The 19,741-nt window shown below is 46.7% G+C and overlaps 1 protein-coding gene across 1 annotated transcript in view; it reads left to right on the top strand.

The window, feature by feature from the left end:
* Window positions 1-19,741, top strand: part of NUP205 (nucleoporin 205) — a 1,281,456-nt gene that overhangs the window by 205,110 nt on the left and 1,056,605 nt on the right. Inside the window, exon 9 of the mRNA XM_030216143.1 lies at window positions 9,849-10,054. Coding sequence (XP_030072003.1) covers window positions 9,849-10,054 — 206 coding nt within the window. The remainder of the gene's footprint in view (window positions 1-9,848; window positions 10,055-19,741) is intronic.

A 19,741-nucleotide genomic window follows, 5' to 3' on the forward strand; every position in this document is an offset into this window, starting at 1 on the left:
CTTGTCGTGTCTTCAGTGTCTGGGGGCCGAGCACCGCCCTCAGAACTGTAGTCTGTGTTCCCTGCTTCAAAGGCGGACTCAGGTAGCGAGACTAGCCCAGTGGAACGTTTTGTTCTCGGGCTCTTCGTCGGCACCGGGATCTTCGAGTGCATCGACGTCGTCAGCGTCCAGACCATCTTCCTCGGCCGCCCTTGCATCGAGTGCATCGAGGCATCGGGCCTCTGCATCGGCGCCGAGACATCGGATAGCTGCATCGACGTCGGTGGTACCGGGACCTCGTCTGCTGATGTCGTCGGACGGTGGTGCATCGTCAGGAGTGCAGGTGAGGGCTGTCCATTCCCCTGCTGGTGGCGGTGAGCCTTCGGGTGGGTCTCCTCCCACCCTGAGGGCTCCTGCGGTACAGCCCCCCCGAGACCGACCTTCTTCGGCCTCGGCCCCGAGGAAGCGACGGATGGATTCTACGTCCTCCTCGTCGGTGCCGGGGAGCTCCGGTGACATGCTTCGGAAGAAGTCGAAGAAGCATCGACACCGGTCTCCTCCCCGCGTCGGCACCGAGAGCTCTGGGTCGCCGAGGGATTCGGCACCCAGCAGGCATCGGCACCGAGAGGACCGCTCACCCTCTGTCCAAGAGGTGTCGATGCGCTCCACTCTGGACAGCCCGGAACAGCCTCCTCGCCCGGAACAGGTCCTGACGTCGACGCCTGCATCGACCTCACAGCCTTTCTCTGCAGCCGCTCTAAACGAGAGCCTCCGGGCCGTTCTCCCAGAGATTCTGGGAGAGCTGTTGCGCCCTACCCCTCCGGTACCGGCGGTGCTTGCGCCTCCGGTACCGTCGAGCGTGGCGCCGGCTGGCCCATCGCCCAGGTTGAGGTCCCCGACGTCCGGTACCGGCAGCGGCCACCTCCCAGGAAGGCTCCCCGACTACGTCGGCGGAGGGAGCTTCGCCGATGCGGGCGAGGGAGTCTACCTCTCGACGCCCCCATCGTGGACGTGGCTCCACTGAGTCGAGCAGGGCGAGGTTGCAGACACAGGTTCGTGAACTTGTGTCTGACACCGAGGGTGAGGCCTCGTGGGAGGAAGAGGAAGATCCTAGATATTTCTCTGACGAGGAGTCTGAGGGTCTTCCTTCTGATCCCACTCCCTCTCCTGAAAGACAGCTTTCTCCTCCCGAGAGTCTGTCTTTTGCTTCCTTTGTCCGGGAGATGTCTACGGCCATCCCCTTCCCGGTGGTTGTGGAGGACGAGCCCAGGGCTGAAATGTTTGAGCTCCTGGACTATCCTTCTCCACCTAAGGAAGCGTCCACTGTTCCCTTGCACCATGTCCTAAAAAAGACATTGCTTGCGAACTGGACGAAACCCTTAACTAATCCCCACATTCCCAAGAAGATCGAGTCCCAGTACCGGATCCATGGGGACCCAGAGCTGATGCGCACTCAGTTGCCTCACGACTCTGGAGTTGTGGATTTGGCCCTAAAGAAGGCTAAGAGTTCTAGGGAACATGCTTCGGCGCCCCCGGGCAAGGACGCTAGAACCTTAGACTCCTTTGGGAGGAAGGCCTACCATTCCTCTATGCTCGTGTCCAAGATCCAGTCTTACCAGCTCTACACGAGCATACACATGCGGAATAATGTGCGGCAGTTGGCGGGCTTGGTTGATGCTCTTCCCCCTGAGCAAGCCAAGCCTTTTCAGGAGGTGGTCAGGCAGCTGAAGGCGTGCAGAAAATTCCTGGCCAGAGGAGTTTGACACTTTTGATGTTGCGTCCAGGGCCGCTGCTCAAGGTGTGGTGATGCGCAGGCTCTCATGGCTGCGTGCCGCCGACCTGGAGAATAGAATCCAGCAGCGGATTGCGGACTCGCCTTGCCGTGCGGACAACATTTTTGGCGAAAAAGTCGAACAGGTGGTAGAGTCTCTCCACCAGCGGGACACCGCATTCGACAAATTCGCCCGCCGGCAGCCTTCAGCTTCTACCTCTACAGGTAGACGATTTTTCGGGGGAAGGAAGACTGTTCCCTACTCTTCTGGCAAGCGTAGGTACAATCCTCCTTCCCGACAGCCTGCGGCCCAGGCTAAGCCCCAGCGCGCTCGCTCTCGTCAGCAGCGTGCGACTCAGCAAGGCCCCGCGGCGCCCCAGCAAAAGCAAGGGGCGAGCTTTTGACTGGCTCCAGCAGAGCATAGCCGACATCCAAGTGTCCGTGCCGGGCGACCTGCCGGTCGGAGGGAGGTTGAAAGCTTTTCACCGAAGGTGGCCTCTCATAACCTCCGATCAGTGGGTTCTGCAAATAGTCCGGCAGGGGTACACCCTCAATTTGACCTCAAAACCTCCAAATTGTCCACCGGGAGCTCAGTCTTACAGCTTCCAGCACAAGAGGGTGCTTGCAGAGGAACTCTCCGCCCTTCTCAGCGCCAATGCGGTCGAGCCCGTGCCATCCGGGCAAGAAGGGCTGGGATTCTATTCCAGGTACTTCCTTGTGGAAAAGAAAACAGGGGGGATGCGTCCCATCCTAGACCTAAGGGCCCTGAACAAATATCTCGTAAAAGAAAAGTTCAGGATGCTTTCCCTGGGCACCCTTCTCCCCATGATTCAGCAAAACGATTGGCTATGCTCTCTGGACTTGAAGGATGCCTACACACATATCCCGATACTGCCAGCTCACAGACAGTATCTGCGATTTCAGTTGGGCACACGGCACTTCCAGTACTGTGTGCTACCCTTTGGGCTCGCCTCTGCGCCCAGGGTGTTCACAAAGTGCCTAGCTGTGGTAGCAGCGGCACTTCGCAGGCTGGGAGTACACGTGTTCCCATATCTCGACGATTGGCTGGTAAAGAACACGTCCGAGGCAGGAGCCCTGCAGTCCATGCAGATGACTATTCGCCTTCTGGAGCTACTGGGGTTTGTGATAAATTACCCAAAGTCCCATCTTCTTCCAGTGCAGAACCTCGAATTCATAGGAGCCCTGCTGGATTCTCGGACGGCTCGCGCCTATCTCCCAGAGACGAGAGCCAACAACTTGTTGTCCCTCGTCTCCCGGGTGCGGGCGTCCCAGCAGATCACAGCTCGGCAGATGTTGAGATTGCTGGGCCATATGGCCTCCACAGTTCACGTGACTCCCATGGCCCGCCTTCACATGAGATCTGCTCAATGGACCCTAGTCTCCCAGTGGTATCAGGCCGCTGGAGGTCTAGAGGACGTGATCCACCTGTCCACGAGTTTTCTCGAATCCCTGTATTGGTGGACGATTTGGACCAATTTGACTCTGGGACGTCCCTTCCAAATTCCTCAGCCACAAAAAGTGCTGACCACGGATGCGTCTCTCCTGGGATGGGGAGCTCATGTCGATGGGCTTCACACCCAAGGAAGCTGGTCCCTCCAAGAACGCGATCTAGAGATCAATCTTCTGGAGTTACGAGCGATCTGGAACGCTCTGAAGGCTTTCAGAGATCGGCTGTCCCACCAAATTATTCAAATTCAGACAGACAACCAGGTTGCCATGTACTATGTAAACAAGCAGGGGGGCACCGGATCTCGCCCCCTGTGTCAGGAAGCCGTCAGCATGTGGACCTGGGCTCGCCGGTACGGCATGGTGCTCCAAGCCACATATCTGGCAGGCGTAAACAACAGTCTGGCCGACAGATTGAGCAGGATTATGCAACCTCACGAGTGGTCGCTCAGCTCCCGAGTGGTGCGCCAGATCTTCCAAGCGTGGGGCACCCCCTTGGTGGATCTCTTCGCATCTCGAGCAAACCACAAAGTCCCTCAGTTCTGTTCCAGGCTTCAGGCCACCGGCAGACTGGCGTCGGATGCCTTCCTCCTCGATTGGGGGGAGGGCCTGCTGTATGCTTATCCTCCCATTCCTCTGGTGGGGAAGACTTTGTTGAAACTCAAGCAAGACCGAGGCACCATGATCCTGATTGCTCCTTTTTGGCTGCGTCAGATCTGGTTCCCTCTTCTTCTGGAGTTATCCTCCGAAGAACCGTGGAGATTGGAGTGTTTTCCGACCCTCATCACGCAGGACGAAGGGGCTCTTCTGCATCCCAACCTCCGGTCCCTGGCTCTCACGGCCTGGATGTTGAGGGCGTAGATTTTGCCTCTTTGGGTCTGCCAGAGGGTGTCTCCCGTATCTTGCTTGCTTCCAGGAAAGACTCCACTAAGAGAAGTTACTTCTTTCATTGGAGGAGGTTTGCCGTCTGGTGTGACAGCAAGGCCCTAGATCCTCGCTCTTGTCCTACACAGACCCTGCTTGAATACCTTCTGCACTTGTCTGAGTCTGGTCTTAAGACCAACTCCGTAAGGGTTCATCTTAGTGCAATCAGTGCATACCATTACCAAGTGGAAGGTAAGCCGATCTCAGGACAGCCTTTAGTTGTTCGCTTCATGAGAGGTTTGCTTTTGTCAAAGCCCCCTGTCAAGCCTCCTACAGTGTCATGGGATCTCAATGTCGTTCTCACCCAGCTGATGAAACCTCCTTTTGAGCCACTGAATTCCTGCCATCTGAAGTACTTGACCTGGAAGGTCATTTTCTTGGTGGCAGTTACTTCAGCTCGTAGAGTCAGTGAGCTTCAGGCCCTGGTAGCCCAGGCCCCTTACACCAAATTTCATCATAACAGAGTAGTCCTCCGCACTCACCCTAAGTTCCTGCCAAAGGTCGTGTCGGAGTTCCATCTGAACCAGTCAATTGTCTTGCCAACATTCTTTCCCCGTCCTCATTCCTGCCCTGCTGAACGTCAGCTGCACACATTGGACTGCAAGAGAGCATTGGCCTTCTACCTGGAGCGGACACAGCCCCACAGACAGTCCGCCCAATTGTTTGTTTCTTTTGATCCCAATAGGAGGGGAGTGGCTGTAGGGAAACGCACCATTTCCAATTGGCTAGCAGATTGCATTTCCTTCACTTACGCCCAGGCGGGGCTGGCTCTTGAGGGTCATGTCACGGCTCATAATGTTAGAGCCATGGCTGCGTCGGTAGCCCACTTGAAGTCAGCCTCCATTGAAGAAATTTGCAAAGCTGCGACGTGGGCTTCTGTCCACACATTCACATCCCATTACTGCCTGCAGCAGGATACCCGACGCGACAGTCGGTTCGGGCAGTCAGTTCTTCAGAACCTGTTTGGGCTTTAGGATCCAACTCCACCCCCCGAGGGCCCTGTTTGTTCTGTTCCAGGCTACACTCTCAGTTAGTTGGTAAATTTTTTTAGGTCAATTTCTGTTATGTCCTCGCCGTTGCGAGGCCCAATTGACCATGGTTGTTGTTTTGAGTGAGCCTGGGGGCTAGGGATACCCCATCAGTGAGAACAAGCAGCCTGCTTGTCCTCGGAGAAAGCGAATGCTACATACCTGTAGAAGGTATTCTCCGAGGACAGCAGGCTGATTGTTCTCACAAACCCGCCCGCCTCCCCTTTGGAGTTGTGTCTTCCCTTAAGAGTTTGTCTTGCTACATACTGGACTGGCCGGCTCGAGCCGGTTTCGGGCGGGAAGACGGCCGCGCATGCGCGGTGCGCGCGGGCGCGCGAGGGCTAGCAAAGGACTTTGCTAGTGAAGATTCCGATTGGAGGGGCTGCCGTGGACGTCACCCATCAGTGAGAACAATCAGCCTGCTGTCCTCGGAGAATACCTTCTACAGGTATGTAGCATTCGCTTTACCTTCTGATACATGGATAATAAAACATACAGTTCAACATTTGTTTAAACCTAAAGGAGGAATATGTTAATTCATGACACCCTGATTTCTCTTCCCCCACATATCTTACACAAACCAACCCACAATGCGATATACACACACATTCACATAATTATTTCACTTCCCTTGGGGTATATTGTGCTCGTGCTTGTGCTTCATTAAAATCACATATCATTCATCCATTCCAATCTTGCCATCAAAATAACTGCTCCCTTTAACTCTGGCCGAGTTTCAAAAGTCTTCATCAGAAAGGGAAAAATACTAATCTTTTAAACCAATTTGCAGGCATCATAAATCCCCCGAGTGTTGAACTGTATGTTTTATTATCCATGTATCAGAAGGTAATATGGAATGTACCATAATTTATGGGCGGAGGTTTGAGCTCAAGTCTAACAACATTTAATGTGAATAGTCCATGACTTATACATATGTATTATAGATATACGCATACATCGGTGAGTAAGATCTACTTGGGCGCAGCTGTATGTACATACACAAATATTAGGAGGTGGAACATCATATGTGCAATGATGGTTCCATTGTGACACCACATATTCCTCTTGGGGATATAATGGGTGTAAACGGTATGGTCTGAGCACATTTAAAACAATTTAAAACACTTTAGCATTTTTTTAAAGTGCATATATATATATATATAAAAAAAGATAAATTATTCTGAACCCAAGTTTACTATAGTGACTCTTATAACCTCCGACAGGTGGGTTCTTCAATTAGTCCGGTTAGGATACACTCTCAATCTGGAATCCAGGCCTCCAAATTGCCCACCAGGAGCTCAGTCCTTCTGCTCCCAGCACAAGTAGGTACTTGCAGAGGAACTCTCCGCCCTTCTAAAGGCCATGATTCTACCTTTCTGGCCCCATCAGATCTGGTTTTCTCTCCTCCTGGAATTGTCCTCCGAAGAACCGTGGAGATTGGAGTGTTTTCCGACTCTCATCATCCAGAACAAGGGGTCACTTCTACATCCCAACCTCCAGACACTGGCTCTCACGGCCTGGATGTTGAGAGCTTAGAAGTTGCCTCTTTAGGCCTTTCAGAGGGTGTCTCCTGAGTATTGCTTGCTTCCAGGAAAGATTCTACGAAAAAGTGCTGTTCATTGAAATGTTAGTTTTGACGTTTGGTGTGACAACATGGCCCTAGATCAGTGATGGCGAACCTTTCAGAGTCCGAGTGCCCAAAAAGCAACCCAAAATCTAATTATTTATCGCAAAGTGCCAACAGGGCAATTTAACCTGAATAATAGAAATTTTAAAGCATTTGGCATTTTTAAAAAAATAATTAATGTGATTTTTGCTATTGCAAATTAAATGATCCCAGGTTCCAATCTAATTTATGTTTAATCTGGGATAAAATGCCATAAATAAATATAAACTTTTAATGTTGAGCACCTGATTCTCAAAGTGGCCATATTCCAAACACTATAATGAAAATAAAATTATTTTTCCTACCTTTGTTGTGTGGTGACTTTGTTTTTCTGATCATGCTGACCCAGTATCCGATTCTGCTGCTATATCTGTCCTTTTAACTCGGTTTCCAGGGCTTCCTTTCCATTTATTTCTTTACTTTCCACCTTTCTTCATTTCTTGCCCTACATCCGTAAGTAAAAGCTGGGTCCTCTGCAAAGTTGACTGTGCAGTGGATCCTGCTTCAAGTCACTTAACCCTCCATTGCCCCATGTAAGCCGCATTGAGCCTGCCATGAGTGGGAAAGTGCGGGGTACAAATGTAACAGAAATAAATGTGCAGTTTTTCTCCTCTCTTCCTTTTCCCTCATCTCATCTCCTTCCTCACTCTCCCCTCCATCCATGTCCAGCAATCCTACTCTCCCCCCTGCCCTCCCCTCCATACACCCATGTCCAGCGATTCTCTTCTCTCCCCCTGCCCCCTCTCCAGCCACGCATGCACAGCGATTCTCCTGTCCCCTGCCCCCCCTCTCCAGGCATCCATTCCCACCGATTCTCCTCGCTCCCTGCCCCCCCCCCTGCATCCACCCATACCCAGCGTTTCTCTTCTCTCTCCTACCCTCCCTCCAGCCACCTAGGTTGTCCAGTATATTCTTTTGGGCAGGCATGAAAGAAACCCCAGTCTTGCCTGCTCGCTGCTGGGTCTCCTGTGGTGCTACTGCACCGCTCTTCAAAATGGCCACCGAGACTTACAAGGGTGGCCTCCAAGGCTTCATCAGAAGTCTCACGAGACCGCTGCTGGAAGTTTCGGTGGCCATTTTTAAAGAGCGATCCGGTAGCAGGGGAGGGATAGCGCCGGCAGCGGTCAGGCAATACTGGGTATCTTTCCTGCCTGCCTAGAAGAATGCTTTCTTCAAGTACTCGGAGGGACCCTGTAGCTCGAGGGAGGGAGGAGAGCCGGCTCGCCCTCAAGAACAACCGGCTCGCCCTCATGAACAACCGGCTCTTGTGAGCTGGAGCGAGCCAGCTCCAGCACACCACTGGGTGGAGGGGACTGCGGTGCCGGCCCGGGGAATTTTGTCCCCTCTGCACCCTCTCTCGGTGGCCCTGGCAACGGCGCGCATGCCAACAGAGAGGGCTCTGTGTGCCGTCTCTGGCACACGTGCCATAGGTTCGCTATTGCTGCCCTAGATTCTTTTTCTTGTCCTACATGGACCCTGCTTGAATACCTTCTACACTTCTCAGAGTCTGGTCTCAAGACCAACTCAGTAAGAGTTCACCTTAGTGCAATCAGTGCTTACCATCAGTGTGTAGAAGGTCAGCCTATATCTGGACAGTCTTTAGTTGTTAGCTTTATGAGAGGTTTGCTTTTGTCAAAGCCCCCTGTCAAACCTCTACCAGTGTCATGGGATCTCAACGTCGTTCTCACCCAGCTGATGAAAGCTCCTTTTGAGCCACTGAATTCCTGCCATCTGAAGTACTTGACGTGGAAGGTCTTTTTCTTGGTGGCTGTTACTTCAGCTCGTAGAGTCAGTGAGCTGCAAGCCCTAGTAGTCCATGCACCTTATATTAAATTTCACCATAATAGAGTAGTCCTCTGCACTCACCCTAAGTTCTTGCCGAAGGTGGTCTCAGAGTTCCATCTGAACCAGTCACTTGTCTTGCCAACATTTTTTCCCCGTCCACATACCCGCCCTGGTGAGGACAAGTTGCACACCTTGGACTGTAAGAGAGCATTGGCCTTTTACGTGGCGCGGACTAAGCCCCTTCTGACAGTCCGCCCAATTGTTTTATTTCTTTCAATCCCTTCAGAAGGGAGTTGCCTTTGCAAAACGCACCATTTCCAATTGGCTAGCAGATTGCATTTCCTTCACTTATGCCCAAGCTGGGCTGACTTTAGAGGGCCATAATGTTAGAGCCATGGCTGCGTCAGTGGCTCACTTGAAGTCAGCCACTATTGAAGAGATTTGCAAGGCTGCAACGTGGTCATCAGTCCACACATTCACATCTCACTACTGCCTTCAGCAGGATACCCGACGCGGCAGTCGGTTTGGGCAGTCGGTGCTGCAGAATCTATTTGTGGTTTAGAATCCAACTGCACCCTCCTAGGCCCTTTCTGTTTTGTTCCAGGCTGCACTCTCACTTAGCTGTGTTTGTTTCAGGTCAATCTATGTTAAGTCTTTGCCGTTGCGAGGCCCAGTTTACTAATGTTTATTGTTTTGAGTGAGCCTGAGGTCTAGGGATACCCCACATGTAAGAATATTAGAGCCTGCTTGTCCTCGGAGAAAATGAAGATACATATCTGTAGCAAGTATTCTCCGAGGACAGCAGGCTCAGTGTTCTTACAACCCTCCCTCCTCCCCGTTGGAGTTGTTTGCTTTTTTATTAAACTGAGAGCTGCACGTTCGCTTCGCGGGCTGGAAGCCACCCACGCATGCACGGTGGGTCTCCCCGTGCGACAGAACGCTCTTGAAGATTCTTAAGCTTTGAAGTTTCTCTGGTCTCCTGGGGCCATTGCGGATGTCACCCATATGTAAGAATATTGAGCCTGCTGTCTTTGGAGAATACCCGCGACAGGTATGAATCTTCATTATATGTCCAACTGAAATAGCAGGTAGTGCCGTTACAGCACAGGGTAAAACATGTACGAAAAGTTTTGTTTTCAGTTTTCCCTTTTATGTATTATACTTTTCCAGGGATTGCCTAGTTAGAAAAACCTCCGGATTGCTTAACAATTTTTTTTTTTTTTTTTAGCTGAGAATATGCAGGTAGCAGGAGGCAGTCCTGTATCCTGGGAACATTTCTTTCATTCTTTGATGCTGTATCATGAACACCTGAGGAGAGACTTGCCAAGTACAGATACCTTGCACCAGCGTCACTTGCCTCTGCGTGGCATCACTCAGAGGGAGCAGGATGGCCTGATTTCTTATTTGCAACTCACAGCTACAGTTGTGAAATGGGTAAGAAACTTCAATTTTTTCCTCATTTTCCTTGTTGGCACATGACTGGTAGTGTATAATGTTTAACTTTTGCATTCATAGTTTTTTTTTTAAAAATTGGTTAAGACATGATATCTTAAAAATATGCCAGCAAAGTTTTAAAAATCTACCAGCTCCAGATTGGATGAGGATCATGTTTGTACGGTATGTGAGGCATTTGTACTTCACTACATTGTGAAAGTCGAAAAATATGAACAGCTAGTGCCAGAGAATGTATAAAATTTCCCTTGTAAAATTTTCCTCTTGATTCAACTAAGACCTGTGAGCACTTTAGGAAAACACGTTCTAAAGAACTCTGGTAAAATTCTAGGCTGGAGTAGGGCATTATCCTTCTTAACAAAAGCTAAAAATCACAATTCACACAGGGGCTGGAAAAATCAGTATTCTCCTTGTGGACAGAAAAGAGTTACCCTTGTTTAAGATCTCTCCCTCTGCTAGAGAATGATTTCCCATCATTTGAACAAGTTAAGAGACGAGGCATTTACAAAATGCCATCTAAGTTCAGCTTTGGACTATTTAAGGAAAACGTCCAAACAGAGTAGTGAAATTGACCATTTTCAAAACAGAAAAAGTGTTTTTTTTTTTCTTTGACAATGGCTATTTCCATTTCATCAAGCAGATCAATCCATAGACTGTTGGGTTGTGTCCATCTACCAGCAGGTGGAGATAAAGAGTAATCTTTTGCCTCCCTATATGTGGTCATGTGCTGCCAGAAACTCCGCAGTATGTTCTCTATCTCAGCAGGTGTCTGGTTACACAGCAGCAGCTCTGGCTAGGTCTCCAATCCTAATTGTTTAGGTTTCGTTGAGTACCTGGGGTTGAGAGCTCTTCTTGAGCAAGTGAAACCTGGTGGTTCCAGGTCCCTCCTTTTCTCCCCCCTCCCGCTGGCTCCGTTTAAAAAAACAACAAAAAAACAGAAAAATAGACGTCTTTGAGAGAAAAACATCTTTGGTTGCAGCTGCTCACTGGGACTCTAAATCGTTGCAGCTCGGAGCGAGAAGCAGGTAATTTTACCTTTTACTAGCAGGCAGGGGGTTTTCCGAACGGTCTCCACGTGGCTATGGCGTCGGATGGCAAGGGCACGAAAAGACGCTCGGACTGCATACGTGCGTCTAGCGGGGAAGCGGGGGGCTCAAGGGCAGATATGCCTTTTTTTGGGCGCCTTTTCGGAGTCGGGAGAGTTCCCCGGGTTTTCCTCCGGTGCGGCGGCTTTTCCCGCCTTAGGCGCCCATCCCCTGCTGGCCACCCTCCCGGTTGGATGGATCATCAACCGGGAGAAAAGTCAGCCAATGTTACTCCGATTTTTAAGAAGGGTTCCAGAGGAGATCCGGGAAATTATAGACCGGTGAGTCTGACGTCGGTGCCGGGCAAGATGGTGGAGGCTATTATTAAGAATAAAATTGCAGAGCATATACAAAAACATGGACTGATGAGACAAAGTCAGCACGGATTTAGTGAAGGGAAGTCTTGCCTCACCAATCTAATGCATTTTTTTGAGGGGGTAAGCAAACATGTGGACAATGGGGAGCCGGTTGATATTGTATATCTGGATTTTCAGAAGGCGTTTGACAAAGTGCCGCACGAAAGACTCCTGAAGAAATTGCAGAGTCATGGAATCGGAGGTAGGGTATTATTATGGATTAAGAACTGGTTGAAAGATAGGAAGCAGAGAGTAGGATTGCGTGGCCAGTATTCTCAGTGGAGGAGGGTAGTTAGTGGGGTCCCGCAGGGGTCTGTGCTGGGTCCGTTGCTTTTTAATGTATTTATAAATGACCTAGAGATGGGAATAACTAGTGAGGTAATTAAATTCGCCGATGACACAAAATTATTCAGGGTCGTCAAGTCGCAGGAGGAATGTGAACGATTACAGGAGGACCTTGCGAGACTGGGAGAATGGGCGTGCAAGTGGCAGATGAAGTTCAATGTTGACAAGTGCAAAGTGATGCATGTGGGTAAGAGGAACCCGAATTATAGCTACGTCTTGCAAGGTTCCACGTTAGGAGTTACGGATCAAGAAAGGGATCTGGGTGTCGTCGTCGATGATACGCTGAAACCTTCTGCTCAGTGTGCTGCTGCGGCTAGGAAAGCGAATAGAATGTTGGGTGTTATTAGGAAGGGTATGGAGTCCAGGTGTGCGGATGTTATAATGCCGTTGTATCGCTCCATGGTGCGACCGCACCTGGAGTATTGTGTTCAGTACTGGTCTCCGTATCTCAAAAAAGATATAGTAGAATTGGAAAAGGTACAGCGAAGGGTGACGAAAATGATAGTGGGGATGACTAAAGAGCTATGATCACACATTGATGTAAAAGATTGCCAGATATATGCTATTTGAATGTGTATTGAAAGAGTAATGTGGAGAATTGTTTGGTTTTAAATGTATTGGTGTATGGATTGGTTAATAACTATGGGTTAAGGGAATGGATTTTATTTTAGGAAAATTGTATTGATCTATTAATAAAGAAATATATTTTAAAATGTTAAACAGTTACTAGTGAGTAATTTGTAATATGTGTAACTAATTATAGAGTTGAGACCTAGATTGTAATTGTGATTCTCTATATAGTTTGGATTCAAAGGAGACAATTTCAAACAAACCCTTTAAAGCTAGTCCAGTAATCAAATTGCCCTTAGTAGCCTTAGCAACTGTTCTACTTCCTTGCACATTAATTCACACCTAATTCAGGTCAACTGCAGTGCTACCTCTCCAGCTGGCAAGAACAGAGAATAACTTTCTTTTAGGTCATTTCAAACCCAGCTACTTGGCTGTTAAGTTTCTACCTTTAGAAAGTTTCTACCGTTAGATAAATTTTCAGTTTAAAATTATAAGGAAAAGGGATTGTACAGTATGGAAACTAGTTAATAATACTTGCTTCCCTATCTTATATTTTTATTTTCTTTCTGAGACTGAACTGGGCCTTTCTGTGCCTTCTAGAGGCTATTAATGCTGTGGCAGAACCTTAAAGTTTTAAAACTATGGGGGAAAGTGTATGGAGACTAGCTAATAAAGTTTGCTTGCTTATTTTTATTTTAAAATTCTGTGTTTATCGATATCCTACAATTCTTCTTTTAAACCCTAATCTTTTAGTTACCAAGCTCCGAATAAAATATTGTCACTTACCCACAGAGACTCTTCTCTCAGAGCTTTTCAGAAAAGTAGGCATTGAGAGACTGATATGCACAGACAGGGAGAGGGATCTTGGGGTGATATCTGAGGATCTGAAGGTTAAGAAACAGTGTGTCAAGACTGTGATCGTAGCCAGAATGATGCTATGCTGTATAGAGAGAGGCGTAACCAGCAGAAGAAAAGTGGTGATTCCCCTGTTGAAGTAGTTGGTGAGGCCTCACCTGGAGTTTTGTGTTTAGTTTTGGAGGCCGTATCTTGCTAAAAATGTAAGAAGACTTGAAGCAGTCCAGAGGAAGGCAAAAAAATATGGGGCTTGCGCCAAGACATATGAGAAGATACTTGAAGACCTGAATATGTATATCCTAGAGGAGAGGAGGAACAGGAGATATGATAGATGTTTAAATACTTGAAAGTTATTAACATAGAAACAAATATTTTCCAGAGAAGGTAAAATGGTAAAAGCAAGAGGACATGAATTGAGATTGTGAGGTGATAGACCCAGGAGTAATGTCAAAAAATTATTTTTCATGGAAAGGGTGGTTGACAGGAAAGCCTCCTGAGAGAGGTGTTGGGGCGAAAAATGCTGCTGTGGAATGAACCCAAAATCTCTAATTAGAAAATGAATGATATAAAAAGCAAAACTTCAAGGATTGCATATGGGTTTGTATGTCAAGTGGTGCTTAGATGGGAACTTTGGCTGTATCAATTAAGGGTAGTGCTGGGCTTACTTGTATGGTCTGAGTCCTGCATATAGCCATCTGGTTTAGGATAGGCTATAAAGAGCTTTGACGGAAACTTCATTAACTTGGAACGTGAGGACAGTTTTACTGTCTTTGTCTGCAAATGACGAGACAGATTTGGATAGGCTGGATTGGGCTTTGACTTCAATTCCATTAGTTTGATCATAAAGACAGAGGCAGGCGGAATTCTATGGTCTATGTCCTAGAAATATCAAAGAAAGACCATGATCAAGTATATAATATCATGTTCATTGTTGTTTTAATTTTGAATTGAAAATGGGAATGTGACTGTTGGGCAGGCTGGATGGACTATTCAGGTCTTTACCATCTATGATACTATGTTAGTAGAAAGACACTATCCAGGTCATAGAGTTCTGCTTCTTCTAGAACATTTGTAAGAGGGTATCGTCATTTCACTTACTATATGTCTGTGTCGTTACACTCCTTCTCTTCATAGGACTATGCCTTATCGCTCACATCAATGGTATCAGCGGGGTCAACAAATCCACATCATCGCTCAGTCTAAACAGTGTACTTTTTGATTCCTTTCTAGCAAGCAGTGTATTTGTCTGTGCCAACTGACCTACCTTTCTGAGATTGGCTCTTTCTTTTCCAACAGAGTAGCCTCTCAGCCTCAGACAATTGGGTACTACATGCTATTCAGCATGGCTATGCTCTGCATTGGCAAATACAACTTCCTGACCAGCCACCAGCAAAGTCTTGTTTCAACTCCCTCCAAATGAAACTACTTTTAGACAAGCTCTTGGCTCTCCTCCAGCAGAACGCAATAGAACCAGTTCCTCTGATGGACAGGGATCAAGGTTTCTATTCTAGGTATTGTCTTATACCAAAAAAGTCAGGGGGAGTACATCCAGTTGCTTTGTGTTGGCAAATACGACTTACCATCCAGCTATCAACAAAGTCTCGCTTCAACTCCCTACAAATGAAGATACTTTGAGAGGAGCTCTTGGCCGTCCTCCAGGAGAATGCATGTGAACCAGTTCCTTTGCTGGACAGGGGTCGAGAGTTCTAGGTATTTTTTCATACTAAAAAAGTCAGGGGGAGTACGTCCAGTTCTCGATCAGTGAGACTTAAGTTTCTGCTCAAAGAAAAATTTCACATGTGAAACCTCAAATCCAAGATGGCGACGGTGTGACTTGCACTGACAGACACGTTCTGAATAGTGCTCAAGCTGACTCTGGAAAGAGCCTCTTACCTGCTGTTTCTGATGGGTAAGAGATGAGGGAAAGTCATGGAGATTCCCTCTGCCCCAGGCAATAAATCCCCGCTCCAACAGCCGACGCTCGAACATTTTGGAATTGCGTCTGGCTCAGGTATGACCTCTACTCCTGCTGCTGGAGTCCGCCCCTTGGAGCCGACCAACAGTGTCGACGGGGCTTCTTTGAGCCCTGTCCCACGTACAGCACCACCCCAACCAGAAAGAGAGAGCTTTGTGGCGAGTCCTGTTGCTTCAATCCTGTCAGATGAAAGCATTCAGGGAGGGAACTTGCTCGAAGCTGGAACAAACGCTGTAAGCTTGAATATTCCAGAGGCAAGCTCTACTCCTGCTGTGACTGTGAGTATCCTGGAACAAGTTGTTAAAGCACCTCCACTGGTTTTTGAGGGGAAGTTGGAGAGACCTGCTGTAGTGACATTGGAGTCACTTTGGGATTTAAATTCCACAACGCTCTCTGCTTTACAAATTATGATAGTAAAGAATTCTGAAACTATCATGGTTTTGGCTGGGTCTACATTGAAACAATTACAAATTAATGATCTCCAGGCAGCAGAGGTAAAAACCCTCTCTGGCAAACTTGAAAAAATGGAAATCATGCAGCAGTCTTTGATTAAAGAGAGGAATTTTGCCTCTAAACGCTTGGAATATTTGGAGAATCAATCAAAGAGACTTAACCTAAGAATTATTAACTTTCCTAAATCTCCACTTGTGTCACCAGTACAAATGGTTAAGAAATATTTAGTAGAAATCCTGGGACTACCTGAAAATTCTTTACCACCTATTACAAGGGCATACTATTTGCAAATTACTGGGAAAAACCCAGATAATTTAAAACCTCAAGGTGTAATGAACTTGACTGAGTTCCTGGAATCATCTCTGGAGGTTGTCACACAAAGAATTACTTTGTTAGTGACATTTGCATTAGAATTAGATAGAGGTGCTGTACTCAGACTGTCCTTGAGACATGTGAATTCTTTATTTTTAGGTTCAAAAGTAAGGGTTTTCCGGGATTTATCCAGGGAAACCCAAAAGAGAAGAAACTTATTTCTTTTACAGCGTCCTAGGGTAGTAGCTTTAGGAGCAAATTTTCAATTGAAATTTCCTTGTGTTTGTAGGATACTGTATCAAACAAATCAATATCAATTTTTTGAACGTAAGCAGTTAGAGGATTTTTTATTAAGCAAAGAGAGTGTAATTGTGAAAATTTAATCCTGAATGTAACACTGTATAGTAGCTTGGATTAAGTCAACAGAGCATGGTGCAGTCTTTGGTTTAACAATTAGAGAATAGGCTTTGTTATATTAGCTTATAATTTAATTTCTTTTTCTTGGATCAATTCCTAAATTGTGGTCGATAAAAGTTTTTTTTTTCTATTTCTCTTTGTATTATTGTTTCCCTATGATGATGTTGCATATTTTGTTTATTTTATTCAAGATTTATTGAATAATTGAGATCACTATTTATCATTTTACAACTTAAAGATTGGCTTTGTTCTCTAGATCTCAGTGAGGCATTCACCCACATATATAGTCTCACTGCACACAGAAAGTTCCTCCTCTTCCGCTATGTAACTCTGCACTATCGATGCAAGGTCTTACCATTTGGCTTGGCCTCAGCTCTTTGAATTTTTATGAAGTACCTAATAGTTATAGCTGCACCACTTTACAGGTGGGGCATACACATCTTCCTGTACCTTGACAACTGGTTAATCAGGGTAGCCTCCCTGGAGTTGGTGAACTCCTCCATTCTGTTCAACATACGTCTCCTAGAACTCCTCAGATTTGTGATGAATTACCTGAAACCACATCTTCAACCAGTTCAGACCTTAGAACTTAGAGTTCATAGGGGCTTTCTCAACTGAGGGAAACCAACAACCTACATCTTGTCACTCAAATATTCAACTCCAACCAAGTAACTGCTCATCAGATGCTCTGCCTTCAAAGTATTCTCACTGTGAAATCACTGGTACAGTGTCCTGGTTCTGTGAAGTGCTGTCCCACCGGGGTGGGGGCCCTACTGGCTGTATTGTTCATGTGATGTCTATGTAAATTGAATCTTGTCTTAAGCATCTGGCCTGTTTCTCCAATATAGCATCCTTCGTTACATTTTTTACACTGAATGATATATACCACATTGGAAGATGGTATATATCATTCAGTGTAAAAAATGTAATGAAGGATGCTATATTGGAGAAACAGGCCAGATGCTTAAGACAAGATTCAATTTACATAGACATCACATGAACAATACAGCCAGTAGGGCCCCCACCCCGGTGGGACAGCACTTCACAGAACCAGGACACTGTACCAGTGATTTCACAGTGAGAATACTGAAAGGTAACTTTAAAACCATACAAGAACGTAAGACCTTTGAAGTCAGAATGATTGAATATTTTAACACCCAACAGAAAGGACCTTAACAAGGATCTGGGGTTCCTAACCCATTATAAACCATAAAGCTGTATGTCTCTGTTGATCACCCACCCCTCACCTATCCACACCCATCCTGTTAGAATATCAATGATATGCTTTGATGTCCCCATGCATACCTCCGACCCACCCCCATCCTCCAACCCTGTCAGACTGTCATAGTAATGCTTGAATGTTTTCACTTATATACACTGTCAGCTAGCACATTTGCTTATTTCCGATCTGACGAAGAAGGGTAACCTTCGAAAGCTAATCAAGAAATGTATTAAGTTATGACCAATAAAAAAGGTATCATCTTATTTTCTTTTCCATGTTTTATTTTGTTTGATTTCTATTGATAACCTTAAGAGTGGACTAACACGGCTACCACAGTCCCCATGGTAGAAACAAAATCATATCAATATCTTGGAATTGTGACCTTACAGGGCGATATCCTTGTCAGGTAATGGGAACTAGGTAGCAATGAATTACGTGAAGGAACAGGGAGGAACAGGTTCTTACTACCTCTGTCGAAAAGCAATCCATATATGAACCTGGGCAGCTTCTCAAAACGTCTCTATAAGAGGTGTTTACCTAGCCTATAAACAGAATGCTGTAGCAGTGAAGTTGAGCAGAATCCTTCAACCTCATGAATGATCCTTTAGCACCCCTGTAGTTTGTCAAATATTCCAGCAGTGGGGAAGCCCAGCTATAGACTTCTTCACTTCTCCAAACAAGCTTTCTCACTTTTGTTCCAGTATATATGCTCCCAACCGTACAGCCCCAGATGCCTTCTTGCTCCACAGGGGTACCTTCTGTACACTTCCCCCCACTATCTCTTATACAGAAAACTCTTTTGGTTCTGCATCAAGACCAAGGGACCATGATTCTATTATTTCCCTACTGACCACAACAAATCTGGTTCCCCCTTTTCCTAGAGTTATCATTCATGGAACTGTTGAAGTTAGATCCCTTTCCAATCCTAATAACACAGAACGAGGGATCTCTCCTTCATTCAGACCCTCACTCTCTACCCCTTTTACATGAAAATGTTTCCATTTAAAGTGAAAAAAATTATCACTCTGGTGTACAGCTAGAGCACTTAATCCTGCTACGAGCTTTCTCCCTTTCTCCCTGACATGGAGTACCACCTCCATATTTCGGATTTTGGCCTCAAATTAACTCGGAGTTACATTTAAGTGCCATCGATGCTTTTCATTCTAAAGTTGATGATAATCCAGTTTGTTTATCCCTTAATAGTGAGGTTCATGAAAGGTTTGTTTATAGCAAACCTCTTATCAAACCATCTCTGGTGGAGTTAGGATCTCAGTGTTATCCTAACATCTTAAGCCTCCATTTGAACCGCTTGGTTCGTGTTCTCTTAATCTCCTCACTAATATGGCACTGTTCTTAACAGCTCTTCTGCCAGATGATTCGACAAGCTACAGGCTCTTGTGACAGACACTCCTTATAGCAGATTCTACCATGACAGGGTTGTCCTTCAATCCCACCCCAAATTCCTTCCTAAAGTTGTATCGGAGTTCAACCTCACAGTCCATTGTACTTCCTGTCTTCCCTAAGCCCCATAACCAGCATTGCATACTTTAGACTGAAAGTGTGCTCTAGCATACTATCTAGAATTGGTAAAATCTCATTGGACATCCTTGTAGCTTTTATGTCCTTTGACCTGAACAGGTTGGGATTTCTCATCAGTCGTAACTTGGCTGGTTGGCTGTATCTCCTACATGTATAGTCATGCTGGGCTTACCTTTCATGGCCAGGTCACTGCTTACAATTTGAGAGCCATGGCGGCTTCAGTAGGTGCTTTCCGCTCTGCCTTCATTGAAGACGTTTGTAAGGTGGCTATGTGGTCTTCTATCCACACCTTCACTGCTCACCACTGTCTGGAGCAGCATTCTAAGCGGGATAGCCTGTTTGGACAAGCAGTCCTGCATAATCATTTTACTATTAAAGTGAACTCCTCCCTCTGGCCATTTTGTTCCACCAGGCTCACTATCTGCTTAGCTGCAAATTTGTTTGAGCCTGCTAGCTAGTGAGTCCCACGTGCAAAAGTTTTATGCCGCCTTGTCCTCGGACACATTTGTTAGTTATCCTGTAGCAGGTATTCTCCAAGGA

The sequence above is a fragment of the Microcaecilia unicolor genome, chromosome 10 (assembly GCF_901765095.1).
Source record: "Microcaecilia unicolor chromosome 10, aMicUni1.1, whole genome shotgun sequence".
Classification (NCBI taxonomy): Eukaryota; Metazoa; Chordata; class Amphibia; order Gymnophiona; family Siphonopidae; genus Microcaecilia; species Microcaecilia unicolor.